General features: G+C 49.3%; 1 protein-coding gene across 6 annotated transcripts in view; it reads left to right on the top strand.

The window, feature by feature from the left end:
- LOC111149436 (lysine methyltransferase 5B) overlaps positions 1-17,018 on the top strand; it is a 51,940-nt gene extending 34,922 nt beyond the window's left edge. For 3 of the 6 annotated variants that reach the window (XM_022506511.1, XM_022506514.1, XM_022506513.1), the window contains 4 exons: positions 183-202; positions 285-421; positions 5,902-6,098; positions 12,711-17,018. In XM_022506511.1, coding sequence (XP_022362219.1) covers positions 183-202; positions 285-421; positions 5,902-6,098; positions 12,711-14,194 — 1,838 coding nt within the window. In that variant the 3' untranslated portion in view covers positions 14,195-17,018. The remainder of the gene's footprint in view (positions 1-182; positions 203-284; positions 422-5,901; positions 6,099-12,710) is intronic. The other 3 variants (XM_022506508.1, XM_022506510.1, XM_022506512.1) reach the window with 1 other exon arrangement.
- The last annotated feature ends 226 nt before the right edge of the window (positions 17,019-17,244 follow it).

Below are 17,244 nucleotides of genomic sequence, written 5' to 3' on the forward strand. Positions count from 1 at the left end.
TGGGACATCTTTATGTTTCCCCACCAGCTTAGTAAATAAATAATGATGTGGTTGAACTTGAGACATAAACTTCTATCGAAAGTTGTAAAATTACGTGGAAAGCTTATTTCAGATTTCTGTAATTGTTCGTGTTTCAGATCTTATCTACAGTTAATTGACTTTATCTTTTGGACATTTTTCAGATTGCAGACCTAACTGCAAGGTAAGCAGAGACCTTTTTTATTTCCTGTGTGTTTTGTTTCTGCCTCACATATGAGTTTCTTAATGAGCCGTTTGTATTTCAGTTTGTGTCAACTGGTCGAGACACGGCGTGTGTGAAGGCCCTGAGAGACATTGAGCCTGGGGAAGAGATTTCTTGTTATTACGGAGACGGGTTTTTTGGAGAAAATAATGAGTTCTGCGAGTGTTACACTTGCGAAAGGTAGCGTATCAAGTAAGGCGGTTGTGGGCACGAGCTGATGTCACTTCCTCCACACAGGGTGGTCTTCTGTGTTCCGTAGCCTTGCACCTGGCACAGCGCACGTGAGCAGCCAAAGATGCAGAGCTCTTCAGGGACGTGGGCACTTCAGCCTGTGAAGTGTTCTTACCAGCTGCTGCTGCTTCTGAGTAGCTCAGGATGCCAGTGTGCCTAAAGAGAGAATGGGAAATAACACACGTGTGCACGCACGCACACACACACAGTGCAGAGTGGGGTTGCCCAAAAAATAGCAAGTGACATTCACCATTGATAATTTGGTAAAAAGCCTGAAGTTGTCTTGGGTATTACCAAACTGTGGCTTCTGGAATTTTTATGGTTGGTTTGTTTGTTTTAATTTTTTTATCCGAGTGTAGTTGACACACCACAGTAGGTCAGCTTCAGGTGTGCAGCATAGTGATTCGGCCTGTGTTCACGTTCTGCTGTGCTCACCACGGGAATTTTTATGTTTTGATGTCCATGCTTTTCATAATTCCTGAGTTCTGTCTCTTCCTTAATAAGGAACCTCTCCCGTCACCGTGGTCCTTGCCACAAGGAATGGCAGAAAACCTGTTCCTGGTGCCGCTGAGTTTTTGCCCCCTCCCTTTTTGGGGGGGGGAGTGGGGGGTGGGTGTAAAAAATTTATTTTCTACCTAAAAAGTGGTTTGAATGTTGGTTAAATCTTAGAGCAGCTCACAAAAAGCGCTCTAGTCCACAAAGTGGTTTAATTATACTTGAATAATGCCTCATGACGTGCCTGAGCCGAGTGCCGTCTGCCGGAGCTAAGACACTGTGGCCGCACTTCGTCAGCTATGAGAGCTTGAGCAGCTTAGGTGCTTTCTGTGCCTCACTTACACCATCTGTAAAGTGGGGATGACACTAGAAGTGAGCTCACAGGGTCACTGTGAGGGTTAAATTCGTTATTTCCCGTGAAGCATGCGGAACAGCACAGTCAGTTCTCAGATGTTAGCTGTCAGGTTATTCTGTGGCTTCTGGTCATTTGCCCATTGGAATGGAAGCTCTATGGAGGCAGAGATTTCGCAGCCTTTTCACTTGCTGCATACTGTATCCCCAGCCTCTGGAACAGTGCCTGGCACTAACTGGTGGGTTCTTGATAAATATTCGGTCACCGAATGAATGAACGCAGCAAACGGCGTGCCTAGTCAGCTTTCGGAGGCGGCTTGGGGAAACGTAACCGTGTACTCGGGATTCTGAACCCGGCCGGAAGCTGCTTTTTTCCTGGAATCGCATGTGTCCTGCTCCTCAGGCACTTCTGTGCTCTGCGAGCCTCGGTTTCTCACTGGCCAGGTGGGGGTGAGCCCACCTCCCCCCCAGGGTTAGTGTGAGGAGTAAGTAGACACACGAGCAGATCCGTTCGTGGTGGAAAGGCTCACTCCCGGCAGTAGCCAAGGCTCTTTTCACACTGTTAGAGCACATCGATTTAAAGGTTGATCGCAGATATTCTTGAAAGTCTTAGGAACACCCAAGAGGGTGAGAGGAGTCACCCAGTTACTAGTCAGCAGTTAACTGAGTAGTTGACTTAGGTAAGGTCTGGTACGTGCTGGGTGGACAGGCCTAGAGCGATGCCAGCTGTGAGGGCAGCAGTGACAGGGACATGCCCACGTGCGCTCTGCCAGGGGCTGCAGGATGAGCGAGGGGGGCAAGCAGAAGGCTTACGAAGGCTCCGAGATCATCGGTAAGCGTCCAGGATGCATTTGATGCTCCTTTCTGGCTGTCACCATCCTGACGATCGCTGTTGGGAATGTAATGGGTTCTTGAGTAAATGCTGTGGATTTTACTGCAGAAAATGTGAGAAATAAATTCTAACGAGGGACCAAAAAATATGAAGGATTAGATTATTTTTTAAGTTTATGTGGAAATATGTCTGATGATAGCCAAGAAACAATTTCTAAAGTAGAGTTAGAGGAGATTTGCATTAGTGGGTAGCAGAAGTAGCCAGGAGGGGCGCCTGGGTGGCTCAGCGGGTTAAGCCTCTGCCTTCGGCTCAGGTCATGATCTCAGGGTCCTGGGATCGAGCCCCGCATCGGGCTCTCTGCTCAGCAGGGAGCCTGCTTCCTTCTCTCTCTCTGCCTGCCTCTCTGCCTACTTGTGATGTCTATCTGTCAAATAAACAAATAAAATATTAAAAAAAAAAAAAAGTAGCCAGGAAACTGTTGTGATCAACACTGGATGCTGTTGGCCCAGGAGTGGACAAACGGATAAAAGGACATGAACAGAGAGGCCTGAAACAGAGGCGAATGTGTGTGAGATCTGATATCCCACACGGGGAGATGATTTGTCTATTGAATGATGTTAGTAGCATTCGCTCTGCATCTGGAAGAAGACCAAACTGAGTTCAAGATGGGTTAAAGATTAAAATTTTAAAATACAATGCAAAATTGTTAGAAAAAAATAGGAGAATAGCTCTCTAACCTTGGCGTAGTAGAGATGTTTTGAAAGAAGTAAGGTAGAAAAACAGTGAATACAAAAATGTTTGAAATGTCAAAAGTAAAATCAAAGACAACTGATGAACCGAAGGGAAAACAGTACACAGATGGCAAAGAGTTAATATTCCGAATAACAGAAAGCTCCTAGAAGCTCAAAAGACAGACTCTAGAAGAGAAAGTTAAGGAGGATGCCGCACAGAAAATCATGGCCATAAACAAGGCAGTTAGAACAGTAATCAGGCGTTCGTTGTCACTGTCCAGTTGGCAAAACGTGAGAGAGAGAGTCTGTAGTGGTGGTGAGGGTGTGGAGAAGCAGGCACTCACCCTGTTAGTAGGGCCGTGCGTTGTCTGACAGCATCGTTCAGAGTAAGTGTGCCTTCTGCCTGGGGTCAGTCCCCCATGGAAGTCTCTCCTGTGGAAATAGCCCTTGCTAGTCAGGAGTTGGTTTGCAAGCAGTACAAGGACAGTGTTCACGGTGGCAGACAAAAACAAAACCCCTGCACGTTTCACTGACCACCGATGTGGAATGATTGACTACATCATGGAGTGTTTGTTCATTCAGTGTAAAAAATACGGTTTCCAAAACCTGTGTTCAGTTTAGATGTGTTCGTCTGTCGCATGACGATAAAGCTGATTGCGGAGTGTTACCATACATCTTGGTTGTGTTTTTGGTTTTGTTTGCTTAAAAAGGACTAACCGCATAGACGGGTGCGTGGACCGTGGCAGAGGAGCAGGGGATGACACACGGGCAGGCGGTTAGCGCTGGTGCCCGCGGGCCCCGGGCGTGCAGGCGGCTGACTGGCCTCTTGCGCTTCCTGGCTTAGATCTGGGATTGTTCTGCTCGTTGAGCAAGCTGGAGCACGCCTCCCTTGCATACGTTAGAAAGAGAAAAGCAGGGAAGTAGAGAAGCAGAGGAATAGTAGAGTTTTACTTAAAACAAAAAAACCCTCTAATTTCCAGAAAAAATAATTCCACCATGATTATTTGTATTTAAGCATAATTATGGCCCATTTTTCGAGACATGAACCAGAAATGTTGTAGGTTATGGGGGAAAGACCTGGAATATCTCAAAATACTGTATTACTCTCTTGATCCCTGTAAGATAAAATCGCCTTTGACATTTCTGCATTTTCTCTCTGCACACGTTTTCGTGTGGAGTAGAGTGGGAACTGCTTGCCTGTCTGGGTAACAATTATCTGGACGTTTTACCATGACTTTTTTTTTTTTTTTTTTTTTTTAGATTTTATTTATTTATTTGACAGGCAGAGATCACAAGTCAGCAAAGAGGCCGGCAGAGAGAGAGGAAGGGAAGCAGGCTCCCTGCTGAGCAGAGAGCCCGATTGGACTCAATCCCAGGACCCTGAGATCATGACTTGAGCCGAAGGCAGACGCTTTAACCCACTGAGCCACCCAGGGCCCCCCCCCACCATGACTTCTAACACACTTCCCAAGACCAGAACTGAGGCAGCCACACAATAAGCTTGTTGTGATTTTTTTTTTTTTTTTTAAGATTTTTTTATTTGAGAGAGAAGCGCACATACAAGCAGGGGAGGGGCAGAGGCCAAGGGGGAAGCAGGCTCCCCACTGAGCAGGGAGCCTGATGCAGGACTCCATCCTAGGACCCTGAGATCATGACCTGGGCGGAAAGCAAACGCTTAGCCAGCTAAGCCACCCAGGCTCCCAGTTTGTTGTGACTTTTTTGCAGAAATGGTAATAAAAGTGGAATACCAGATCTGTTCTGGAAAGGTATAGAAAGCAAGAATGCTCACCCTACTTACCAGAGATGGTTTTGGTGATGGGTTTAAGTGTGTGGCCCCTAAGCTCTAAGAGGTAAGATGGTAGGAAGGGGAATTGAAAGTTTTGTTGTCCCTTAGCTGAAAGTGGAGCACTGTGGTCACTTGGGGGAGAAGTTACTGTGTCTTCAGCCACATCCTCAAAGGAGGGAACCACATGGGCTCCTGCGGAGGCCGGTCCTGCCCCCAGACTAGAGGGCGCCCTCAGCCTTACTGTGTGTTCAGAGGCTGTTGTACAGCTTTTTGTTGACAAGCGGAAGACAGAAGTAAGTCCGTGAAGGCAATTTTGACCAAAGGGATTTTTCATTTTTTAATTGTAATATGTAGCACCTTTTTTTTTTAACCTTACTAACTTACATTCTCGAATTGAGCTGAATAGAAATTCACCAGTACCCACTGAATAAAGTTAGTATCTGCAGAGCTATGTTCAGTAAGGTTGATGAGAGCCTTTCCTGAGCACTTTCACTTCAGAAGAATTTATATAAAAATAGAAACTATTTAAAAAAAAATAGAAATTATTAGAGTAAGCTACAAATGATTCTTGTCCTGTAATAAAAGCAAGTCTTTTAATGCCCTTTATTAAGTAACATTGTGTTAATTATGGTCATTCATGTTTATCTTAGTAACATGAAAGAAATTAAACAGTTTTTATTGTTCTAGAAGTCAGATTTTCACTGATACAGTGTAGCCACCTTGCATAGATTTTTAGTTAATATTTGTCTATATCTAACATCGAGTTCTAAGTAATGAATTAATTTATGGAAATTCTCTGGTTTCTTTTTAATTCGTTAATTCTTAATATGCAGTGTTGTAGAGGTAAATTGCATAGAGCAGAGCTGGAATACAATTAACAGGTGGGTTAATTCAGCCACAATGTAGACCTGACTCTGGACTCACCAGCTTTGAAATGGAAGAATTGGTTATTTCCATCTAGACCTGGACTTCAGGGTCTAGGAGTTTCTCGTGGGCAGTGAATAATCAGTTGATAATTGTCACAATAATTTGTTGTTTAAAATCTAGAGGGTTTTCTGCATTAGTTTTCTATACATTTTTAATTCTTTTGCGAGTCCTAGACTTGACAGATTTCCAGTGATTATTGAGGCCTCATCAGCGCGCCACATCTGTTGACCTGGGGACCATGAGCCCTCAGCACCTGACCTTAGAGTAAGGACACTGTCTGTTTAACCTGTGCTGTTTTCTCTTTCAGACGGGGAACCGGTGCTTTTAAATCCAGAGTGGGACTGCCTGCACCTGCTCCTGTTATCAATAGCAAATACGGACTCAGAGAGACAGATAAACGCTTAAATAGGCTTAAAAAGTTAGGTGACAGCAGCAAAAACTCAGACAGTCAATCTGTCAGCTCTAACACTGATGCAGATACCACTCAGGAAAAAAACAATGCAAGTAAGTAAGGGAGATTGATAAGCATCTATCTTCTTTTATTATTATTATTTTTTAAAGTATTTTCACACAGTTGTCTTTCTAAAGTATGCTTCACTTCAGTAGTTTCGATCTTTTAAATATTGAGAGAAGCTCTGGGACTCACATGCTTCAGCAGCACCACAAGGTTCTAGAAACGATCCGAGCACAAAAGCAGTCTGTATCCCGCCTCCAGATTCAGTCCTGTCCTCTAGACTGAACTCTCTGCTTTTCTTGAATTCCTGGTAACTGGATACTACATTCTTCATCATGTGTTCCAGGGTCGTCCTGTGTTTGAGAGAAACATTTCCAAGGTGTTAGTTTGACTGTGGCGATGGTGGTAGGTCCTACAGGAAGACGAAGGACTGGGTAGAGGTGTGGAGGCACATCTGTGTCCCCGCGCCGAGCCAGTCCCTTAGCACACCTGGCACCAGCCTGGGCAGTTCATAGCTCTGGCCTCAAGGCTTCCACCTTTTTGTCGCTTGCTTGCCCTTTTCCAACCGAACTGAGCCCGTTCACCAGACCGCCAGCTCCCAGGCTCAGAGCTGCAATAGAGGAGCGTTCGGAAGGTCGCTGGTACTCTGATGTGGTGCCCTGGCCACCACGGAAAGCAGCAAGAGAGGTGCCACGAAGAAGCCAGCGTTAAGATACCGGTTGTGCGTGGGGGCAAGACCGTATGGAAACTGGAAACAGAGAGAATGGAGCATAAAGAGGAAAGAAAGTGGAGCCAGCCTAGCCGGGCAAAAGGAAGCGCGTCCTGTTTGTGGAACTTTGAAGTCCTGGGACCATGCTCGTGGCTGCCGGTTTCCTCTGGGTAACACCAGTTTCCTCTCGTTGCCACTAAAGCTGTAGGTGCGTTAGTCTGACTTGTTTCTGACAGGAATAAAGTTTCCAAGTTTTGACTCAGTGATCTCTAGGGACACCTGTTTTGCCACGCCAGGTGGCCATAGGTCCTTGGTAGCGCCTTGGTGCCTCTGGAAGTCGCGTTGCTTGAGGCTCCCCACCCCCCATCTTCAGCCGTTTGCAGCCCAGCGCGGTGCACCCCTCCCCTGCAGAAAACCCAGGCGAGAAGGGAAGGCCTCTCCCGCGTTGGGGAACGTCATGCCCTGAGTTCCTGCGTCCACCTGCTGCTGGAGGTCAGGGGCCAGGTGTCACCCCGTAGCGGAAGAGCAGTACTGTGTTCCTAGTCCAGTGTCCCTGCCCCGAGTGAGCAGAAAGAGCGCAGTTAGCCCGCCACTCGCTGTTGACTGTTGGTTCTCACAATAAATGGAACATAATCAACGTTTTGTTTTCGGAGTCTGGTTCCTTGGCGAAACTGGAGACTTGTGAAGCCCGGTTTAGAAATATATGCATGAAACACTACAGAGCGCGGACATGGCCATCACGCTGCGCACGCCGGACGGCTCTGTGACACGGGGGGCATTAACTCTATTCCTACTGTATGCATACTGAACTCAGTACACCACGGAGTCGAAAAGAGCATAACGTAGGCAGCCTCTGAAAGTGCCGACTACCGTGTGGCTGTCTGGGGAGTATTTCTTAGTAAGCCAAATCTTCAGAAGCCTCCTAGTTGCTGGAGAGCTACGGAGATGTCTGAGACTCAGGCCCATCCCTCGGGGTGCGGCAAGCACCCAGGTCGTCACGCCAAGCAGGCTGTGAGCGCAGAGCGAGCCGGGGTCCCTTTGACCCGGGGTCTCAGCCTCACCGAGGGGCGATGCAGCGCTCCCCAGTCATTGCGGATGGGGGTGCGCTGACGGTTCAGATCACCTTTCTGCAGGATTACAGTTGTGAGGACTGGGAGGGTGGATGGAGCTGACGTGGAGGGCCGGGTGCTAGAGTTGACAGACACGGCCCCACACTGTGGAGGAGCGAGAGGCTTACCATCACCAGCCCTCGCAGCCCGCCCTCCGCTGGCTACCGTCACAGCAGTGTCCTGTCAGGTCCCCACGGGTTTTCTTCCAGAAGGGATTGCTTTTGGTGTCTGTGTCTCGACCATAACCTCCTACCTGTTTGAAAGAAAGACTTTTTGAGATTGCAGCTGGGAGCAAAGCCCAGGCTGCCCGAGCCTCTCCCAGAGGAGGTGGTGAACAGCTTGTGTGTTCTTTTTTACAGAAACATTTCTGCCTAGTCGGGAGAAAAATTCTCTCTTCTGCGCAGATCTCTTTTTTGAAAGGTGTCTCTAGAGCCACAAGTTGACCCGGCTTTAGCATCTGGAAAGAGGAGACAACAAGAAATCCATTTTCACAAATTCAGTCCATAAGCCTGAATTTTAAGGCCATTATTAGAAGAGCGTGGTGTCTTAGGCCTCTCGCGGCTCGATGGCTAGGCCACCCCCCCATAGTGCTGCAAACCGGGGTGTGAGTCGTGCCAGTGCCACAGGTCGGTGTGAGGCCTGGAAGACAAGGCGGGTGGAACAACTTTATCTTAACTCTGGAGCGCCTGTCCTAGAGATAGTGGACTGGGCCACCCACTTCTGTCAGCGGTCACAGACCTCACTGTCAATCTGAACCCTCCTTGAAGCCGAGCCAGTAGGCTACTCCTCAGTCCGACAGCCGGTTGCGGGCTGCTCCTGCTGCTCCGGGCCGGTCGTGTCCGATGGAAGATGCTTGTTGTGCCCGACAGACTTGAACTGAGCTCTGCAGTCTCACTCAGGGTTTTCTGGATCTTCAAGTTCTGAAGATGCCAGGCTGTGGCCGGCCCTCACGTTCCCTTGGTTTATGGGCATAGGGTGCATTTTTGGGGCCTTGCCAGTACCGAAGCCAGCCCAGGCGCACGGGAAGCTTTGATGTCATTTCGCTCTCGTGTCTGGCTGTCGTTCTCGATGCCCACCCAGGGCTGCCTTGTGATTTGGAGGGCGCCGTGAGGTGGTGGTGAGGGCCGTGCCATGTGGGTCCTGTCCCCGGGAGCAGGGACCGCCCCTGTAACTCTGTGGCATACTTAGTACGGTAGCTCTTGAGTCACAGATGCCATTCAGTCCAGATGCCAGCTCTCCCCCTTGCAGGTGGGCGATGTGAGGCGCGCTCAGCCGGACGCACTCGGTTGCCCTGTGGACGCAATAGCGCTACAAAGAAGGCATGTTAGGATTGAGATCATACTGATTGGGCCATTTCGCACAGCATCAGTATATAATAATTGCTAAGAATGTGTCTCTGCACCTAGAATGACTGTTTTTGATTTGTGCACTGGAGATCTGACCCCGCCGCCAGACGGTAGAGTCGCCCCGTGGTGTGGCTGCGCCGAGGCCAGAGCAGCCGCAGGGGTGCCCGATCTCCGCTGAGTCAGAATCCTCAGTCCCTGGACAGACTCCCATTTGTTGGCAGCGTGGCTGCTGTCTTCCTCCTCTAGCCTACCATCACTGTCCTCCTGAACCAGGACAGTGTAGACCCGTCCAGGAGGAGCCCTTGGCGCCCGCGGGGCTCCCATCTTCGTCACATTGCTCACGTTGGCCTTGCCCAGCTTCTCTGGGTCTCTTCTGACCTTGGACTTGATGATCATACCTCTGCTGGGTTTTGTTGGGAAACTTTTTAAAACAAAAGGCTAGACTGACCAGTACACGAACACGTGTAAGTGAGATCTCCATATCAACAAATCTGTAGCATCCAACACAGTCCGTTCTGTGTGGTTTAGAACACAAACACGAGCGCCCTGTCGGTGGGTCCCGCAGTCGGCTAGCAGAGAGTCCTTTGGAAGCAGGGGTGAATTCAGAATCACCAGAAAATGAGACTCACCTAATGGATTAAGATAGAAGCTGGACTAAGGAGGATCTCGGGTGCTTTGAAAACAGAAATGGTCATTTGTAGAAAGTCCTGAACGTCTCTCTGAGCAAAGCATTTCTTAAGTGGAGTCTTAAAGGGGGGAGGGGACTGGCTTAGGAAAGTGTCTTCAGGGTGGAGGGAATTCATAAATGGAGACACGGGGATGAGTGTAGGACCCGAATAAGGAAAGTAGATCGTGGCTGGAGTAGGGGGTAGGAAGGAGGGATATGACCATTGTTGAAATTTTTGGATTTATTCTGAGGGCATTTGGTTACTGAAAGTCTTAAAGTCCGGCAGTGACATGTTGTACTAGGAATCTCACTCCGGCCACAGGGTAGAGAACAGGCTGTTGGGGAAGCGATGGGAGAGATGAGAAAAAGTAGGGGAGGGAATCGCGGCGGTTCAGGCAGGGGCTATGAAGCGAGAGAAGTAGATGGCCGCAGGGACGCCGCAGGAGGGGGCTCCACGGGACATGGTGGCTGACTGTGGGAGGCGGTTAGGGAAAGCAGGAGGGTGGGGTGACCTCCCGCCGTCTGCTTGGGCAGCTGTGTGGATGGTGGTGTTCCTGAGCAGGATGGAGAATTTAGAGGGAGAGCGGCCGTGAAGCTTGATGCTGAGTTCGGGGGGCGTGTTGGCTGTGGTGAGGGGTCCATCCTCGGGGCGGTCCGGATGCCAGCAGGTGTTCAGTGTTACCGATCTGTACTCTAGGAGGGGGGCTAGAGAAAGTGGCTTGGGAGCGGCCGGTGCATCAGTGGTAAGAGCTGTGCGGGGGGCGGGGTGGGTGCCTGTCACCCAGAGAAGGCGTGTTGTTTCCAGAGGGCCTAGGACAGCAGAGGCCTGAGGAGCGCAGTTGCCGGGGGCCGAGGGCACGGCATGCGAGAGTGTGCCCCCGTGGGCAGCCAGTGGGATGGGAGTTTTCAGGAAGAAAAACGGTGAGCAGTGTCCCATTCTGCAGAGAAAGGAAGAGGAGGGCAGGGCTGGAGAGTGGCTGCTGGATGGCATGACAAGGTTTTCCAGGGTTGCCGGAGGCTGTCTCATTAGAGGGACGAGCTGGATCCAGGTTGCAGCGGGCTCGCGGTCCAGCACGTGGGGTGCATGTGTGTCGAAGGGGTGGTGCGGGTACAGCGTGGGAACGGGCGGCAAAAGGAACAGTGAGGCTGACAGCCACCAAGTTGGGTCCTGGAGTGGTCCTTGAGGAGTCTGAGCTGAGCCGGGGGACTTCACAGCCACGTTTGAGAAGGCCGAAGTGCCCGACGCCGGCGCGCGCCCACGTCAGCAAGCACATGTCTTCAGCGGACCTCGTAGGAAGCCTCGTGAGCATAAAGGAATCCTGTAACCAAAGAAGGCCCTGTATAGGCTCGTGTTGTAAAAAATCCTTTCCAGCGAGTTTGTATGATTCCAGTTCCTGCGACATCAGTTCTCCGGTCTAATGGCGCCCAAACCGCGACTCCCGCTGTTCTAAGAATGAGTGGCTGCCTCGGGGTGGGTAGCCCATACGGAGAAGCGCCTTCTGGGTCCAGTCCGGGCGCTCGCTCCTGGGAGCTGCGCTGGTTTGGGTACCCCAAAGCCTCTTATGAGACACCCTTGAGTACAGAGCCTTCTCTTCTTGGTGGTTTGATATGTTGGGAATGCTTGTAGCGCATTCTCGTTCTCTCTCAATAGAAGCTAACTAGTGGTAACTTATTTGCTTAGCCATGCAGAAGGAACAGCCGTCGCCCTGGCAACCCTTGGCCAAGTCCACGGCGACAGCCTCTGCCGGGCAGTGTGCTCGGTTTACCCATAGTCACTTTTTACTCTCCCTGTTTTCTGGTGAGAAGTGGGGATTATTACTTCCGTCATCTCAGCTTCCTTAGTGGACGACTCGGGGTAGTTTGATGAGGAAGGGGTTTCAGGTGGGGGCTGGGGGGGACGATAAGGAATTGAGAAATGGACTCCTGTAAAACACTGTGCGTACAGGTCCAAACTGTCAACGGAGAGAAAAACATAAAGACAGCAGAAAGTCCCTGGTAAGGTCAAGCTCACTGCGGAAGCAGCTTAAACTTGAGTCACCCATAAGCATTTTTGCGAATCTGATCGGGGTCCTCGGGTTGGCAGTTCCCAGTAGGGTCCTTGCAGCCTATCCGTACGCTTGTCCAGAGGAAGTTGGATCCCCCTTTGTCCCAAGAGTGTAACTCTAGTCGCAGGCTTCCTTCCGCCTCAGCAGGCGGTCCCTGGAGGGACACAGCCAAGAACGTCCTGCCGCCCCTGGAAGTCTGCTGGTCCTCGCGGAGCTGGAGCAAGAACTTCGTGTCGTGCAGCTCGTTGTGGGATTAACAGTATATAGTTCTTAGGGTCTCTCTTGCTTGTTTGAAACCGCTGTGGTAGAGTGTCTGTTAGAGCTCAGCGATGACGTATTTCTGTTCTGTATCACCAGTCAAGTAATACCCTTCCTTTGAGTCAATGAGTCACGGGTTTTAGAAACCTATCTTGAATGATGTTGAGAATTTGTGAAAGAAAATCTGATTTTTTCCTCAAGTTTACAAAGACTCGAGGAAATAACCCAGCTAAAGAAATACTTACTTGTCGGACAAGTATCACGATGGGTTATGGACGAGCTCCGGGTGGAGCGCAGGTCCTCGCTGCGGGAGGTGCCGAGGTGCTCCGTAACCGGAGGCAGCGGTTGGGAAGTTCCAGGAAGGCGGCGTGGGGGTGCCCGTGTGCCGGCCGAGACCGGCGGGGCTCCCTCGCGCGCTGCTGTGACCCGACCCTCTCGTAGCCGGCAGGTTTGGGTGGCGGCGTGTTGAGTGCGCCTGTGTTCCCTGGGCCGGTTTTCATCCTTTTTTTTCTTCTTCTTAACTTGCAGCTCCTAACCGAAAATCTTCCGTCGGTGTGAAAAAGAACAGCAAGAACAGAACATTAACAAGGCAGTCTATGTCAAGAATTCCAGCTTCTTCCAACTCTACCTCATCTAAGCTAACTCACGTAAACAATTCCAGGGTACCAAAGAAACTGAAAAAGCCTACAAAGCCTTTACTTTCAAAGATAAAATTAAGAAATCATTGCAAACGGCTGGAGCAAAAGAGCGCTTCAAGAAAACTCGAGATGGGAAACTTAGTACTCAAAGAGCCCAAAGTAGTTCTGTATAAAAACTTACCCATTAAGAAAGAGAAGGAGCCCGAGGGACCGGCTCCGGCTGCGGCGGCCGGCGGGTGCTTAACTAGACACGCGGCGCGGGAGAACCGGGCGGGCTCCGGGCGAGGCGCCCCGCCGCTGGGGCACGGCGCCCCCTGCGCCTACACCACCAGGCGGTCCGCGCGGACGAGGACGACCCCGAAGGAGCCCTCTGACCTCCCGCTGGATCCCAGCCCGTCGGACGGCTATAACAGCGGCTCGCCAGCAGCGGGCCCAGACGGCGGTGGCAGCGAGCAGCCGGCTGCCCGGGCACAGGAGGGGGACCTGACCCCCGAGGCGGCGCCCAGCGGGGAAGCCAAGTGTCCAAGGAGTGACAGCGGCCTGTCGAAGAAGAAATCACGGCAAGGGAAACTTGGGAAACCGTCGGCGAAAGCCGAGGAGACTGCCGAGGGGCCGGACTCCCCTGGAGAAGCCAGCGTGGCGCCCGAGGTGCTGGGGGCCCCCTGCGAGCCGGCCGAGCACGGCGCCTCGGAACCCGCGCCCGGGGCCTACCCGGACTGGGCGCCTTCGCCCGGCGGCGGGCCGGTCATCACGTCCGACAGCTTCAAGACGAAGGACGGCTTCAGAACTGCAAAAAGTAAAAAGAAGAGGCGAATCACCAGGTATGACGCACAGCTGATCCTGGAGAATAACTCTGGGATCCCCAAATTGACTCTTCGGAGGCGCCACGACAGCAGCAGCAAGACCAACGACCCGGAGAGCGACGGCATGAATTCCTCAAAAATAAGCATCAAGCTAAGCAAAGACCACGAGAACGATAACAACCTGTATGTAGCCAAGCTCAACAACGGCTTTAACTCAGGGTCGGGCAGCAGCGCCACGAAACTGAAGATCCAGCTGAAGCGCGACGAGGAGGGTCGGGGGCCGCACCCGGAGGGGCTCCACGAGAACGGGCTGTGCTGCGGCGACCCTCTCTCGCTGCTGGAGTCCCGCATGGAAGTGGACGACTACGGCCGGTACGGGGAGGAGAGCACGGACGAGCCCTCCTCCTCCGACGGCGACGAGGAGGACGAGGACTACGAGGAGGACTTCGAGGACGACTTCATTCCCCTCCCTCCGGCCAAGCGCCTGCGGCTGATCGTGGGCAAGGACTCCATCGACATTGACATCTCCTCCCGGAGGAGAGAAGACCAGTCTCTGCGGCTCAACGCATGAGCGCGCGGTCTCGGTTTGGCTTGGGAAGCCTACTTTAAAGAAATAAAAACAAATTCCCGTCAGTAATTCCTCACCCGAGACCGTTGTAGTGGCCGCGCTTCCCTCGTCTCTCCACTTAGCAGCGTCATACTGTAGAAAGTGTACAGCCCGCTGACTCTCCCTAGGTCTGATTTGTGCAAATTTTTATTGTACTTTTTAAATAGCCTTCCTACGTGCAATTCTGAGTTAGAGGGAAAGCCCAGTTGTAAAATAAAGGCTCAAGCGAAATTGTACAGTGATAGCGACTTTCCACACGGGACGTTGAAAACAATAATGTGGCTACACAATTTTCTTTCTCCTTTTTTTTTTTCTCTCTTTTTTTTTAACCAAGAGCATCAACTGGCTCTTTAATATATGACTAAACAATAATTTAAAACAAATCATAGTAGCAGCATATTAAGGTTTTCTAGTATATGCTAATATCACCAGCAATGATCTTTGGCTTTTTGATTTATTTGCTAGATGTCCCCCCCACCTCGGAGTTTTGTCATTTCACACTGTCCGCTGGCCCAGGTGTACTGTGCGTGGCCTTGCTCAAAAGAGCAAACCATCGGTCGGGAGTTGAATTGGTTTCTTTAAAAAAAAAAAAAAAGTACAACGACACACATGACCGCTCGTTTTCCAGTACATTTTCTGTACGAGAGCGGCAGTGTGGAGGACGAGTTCCGAGTCGGTGTATTTATTGCTTGTCATGTAAATTAAAGACCTTGTATTTAACACTTTTCAATCCTTTTAGATAAAATTGTTCTTTGCAAGAATGATTGGTGCTTATTTTTTCAAAACTTTGCTGTGAACAAATGTGATGACAACAGGCAACATTTATCTAATGAACTACAGCTCTCTTAATTTGGGTCTTCAAGGTTTCTGTTGCACTTGTAAAATGCTACAAGGAATATTAAAAACTCTATTCACTTTAACTTATAATAGTTTATGAAATAAAAACATGAGTCACAGCTTTTGTTCTGTGGTAACCTATAAAAATGTTTGTCTTTGAAATTCAATGTAAAGAACTGAGAACGATGTATATGTTGTAAATATTTGTGTGTTGTGAGAAATTTTTGTCATAAGAAATTAAAAGAACTTACCAGGAAGGTTTTTAAGTTTAGAAATATTCATGCCAATAAAATAGGAGATTATAAAATATATAGTTTTAAGCACTGCATCAGTGGGAGTTCTTGGCTTATGTTAGTTTATGTATGAAAATATCAAAGATTTTTTGACTATATTATCAGTTAAACGAAAAGAGGAGTCAGATTTAATTTTTTTTGAAGCACTTTGAGAAGAGAAATTAATTTTAAGTAACTTAATGAGCAAATTTTTGATTACTACTTTATGTTCAATACCAACCTTTCATTTCTCTGGATTATTTTACAAATCATTGGACAAAGAATTTGGGAATATAAAGCTGTAGCAGGTGTTTCACGCCAGTGGGTCTCCTTATTTCTGGGAAATGTGTACGTGTACTTTCAGATATACAGTGTTCCTGAGTAAGATCGATTTAGGGGATTCGTGTAGTGTCTATAGAAAAGTAGCCCATGTCTTAAGATATTAAAAGGAATCTGCCCGTAACAAAAAGTCCAGTGGAGAAAACCTCAATGCTTACTCTTACTTTTGGTGATTCCTGCTGGTTGCCAGGTTCTGGGGAACATCCTTTAAACTGAGTCCCATAAAACAGTTGCCAATAGGGGTTCCATGTAGAAATTAATAATGCTCATAAAAGTCTTTGCAATGTAGAGTTTTTGTTTCTCCTCATGTTCTTTAAGGAGTTACTCGTGTGGTCTTAACGTCACCTCATTCCCGTCTGTCCCATGCAGGTCACCCCTCAGGTAGCGTGGAGGGCAGGTGCAGACCCGATTCCCTGCTGCACCCCCCTCCCCCGCCCCTGCTCCGCGTGTGGTCTGTCCCCCGCTGCGAAGCAGAACAGTTCCCCCGGGTTCTGTCCTGAGGCCCTCAGAGCGCGTTGTGGACCACATCCGTCCTCACATTGTCCCTCGGGGGAGAAGTGTGAGTCTCCAGCCACTGAGGAAGGTCGAGCATAGACTCCGTGTCTGGAAAGTACCAGAAAGCCGTGGGCCACCCCTTTCACTCCGCCTTAGTGTGGAGTGTGTCGAAGAGGTTCAGAGACTTGAGTCTCAGACCGTCTCCCGGAATACCAACGACAGCCATTTCAGGAATTTCCCCCTAAAGGAAAAAGTCACAAAATACCACATTTCCCACATTTCTCCATTTCGAAGCTTAATTTTAGTAACTTATTTACGTCTGTTTTAACTTGATTGTGGCCTCGGCTTTTCGAGGCTGACCTTCCCCGTGGCCCCGGGGCGGGGTGCACAAACCTTTCAGGGAAACCTGATTTCCGTTTTTCCAGGTGGGGGCCTCAGAGCTGCTCGGGCTCCGCCGTGGAACTTCCCCGTGTGGGATGGCGAGAGCCACACACGGGTGACACGGTGACCACTTGGAAGAGGCCGCGTTCCATACAACTTCAAGCTTGAGCTTGCGCAATGATTCGTAAAGATTTTGGCATTGTGAGAATTAGGAGATGATCATAAAAATACATGTAAAGTGTTCGATTTTCAATCATTTTTCAAATTACTGTTTTAAATTGTTTTGCTGAGTTGTAATACCTTTGAGATACAATGTATTCCTTGTACTGAAAGAATGAAAAAAAAAGGACTTTTTCAGCATTTGAGGTAAGTTCTTTAATGTTTCATTAAAAACATTTTTTACAAATATTTTGTACATGCACTTGCAGTATTGAGGTTAATCATTTTAATAAATTCGGAAATTGAAACAATCTGGCCAGTGTTCGCTGTATCTGAGAAGAAAGGATCTAAGGGGTACCTTTCAGCACAAGGCTTCCATTTCAAGTAAGATTTGTAAAGTCGAAGGTTCGCAAGCTTTCCAGCATCTGCGAGTTAGCCGAACTTAGCTGTTGCCTACGTCCCGGCCTCCTATTTGCTTCCGGTGCCACTCCTTTTGTTGAAAGGACGGGAAAGCAGTCCTTGGCTCCTGGG

This window comes from Enhydra lutris, unplaced genomic scaffold (genome assembly GCF_002288905.1).
Source record: "Enhydra lutris kenyoni isolate GAN:26980312 unplaced genomic scaffold, ASM228890v2 scaffoldscaffold22, whole genome shotgun sequence".
NCBI classification, from domain to species: Eukaryota; Metazoa; Chordata; class Mammalia; order Carnivora; family Mustelidae; genus Enhydra; species Enhydra lutris.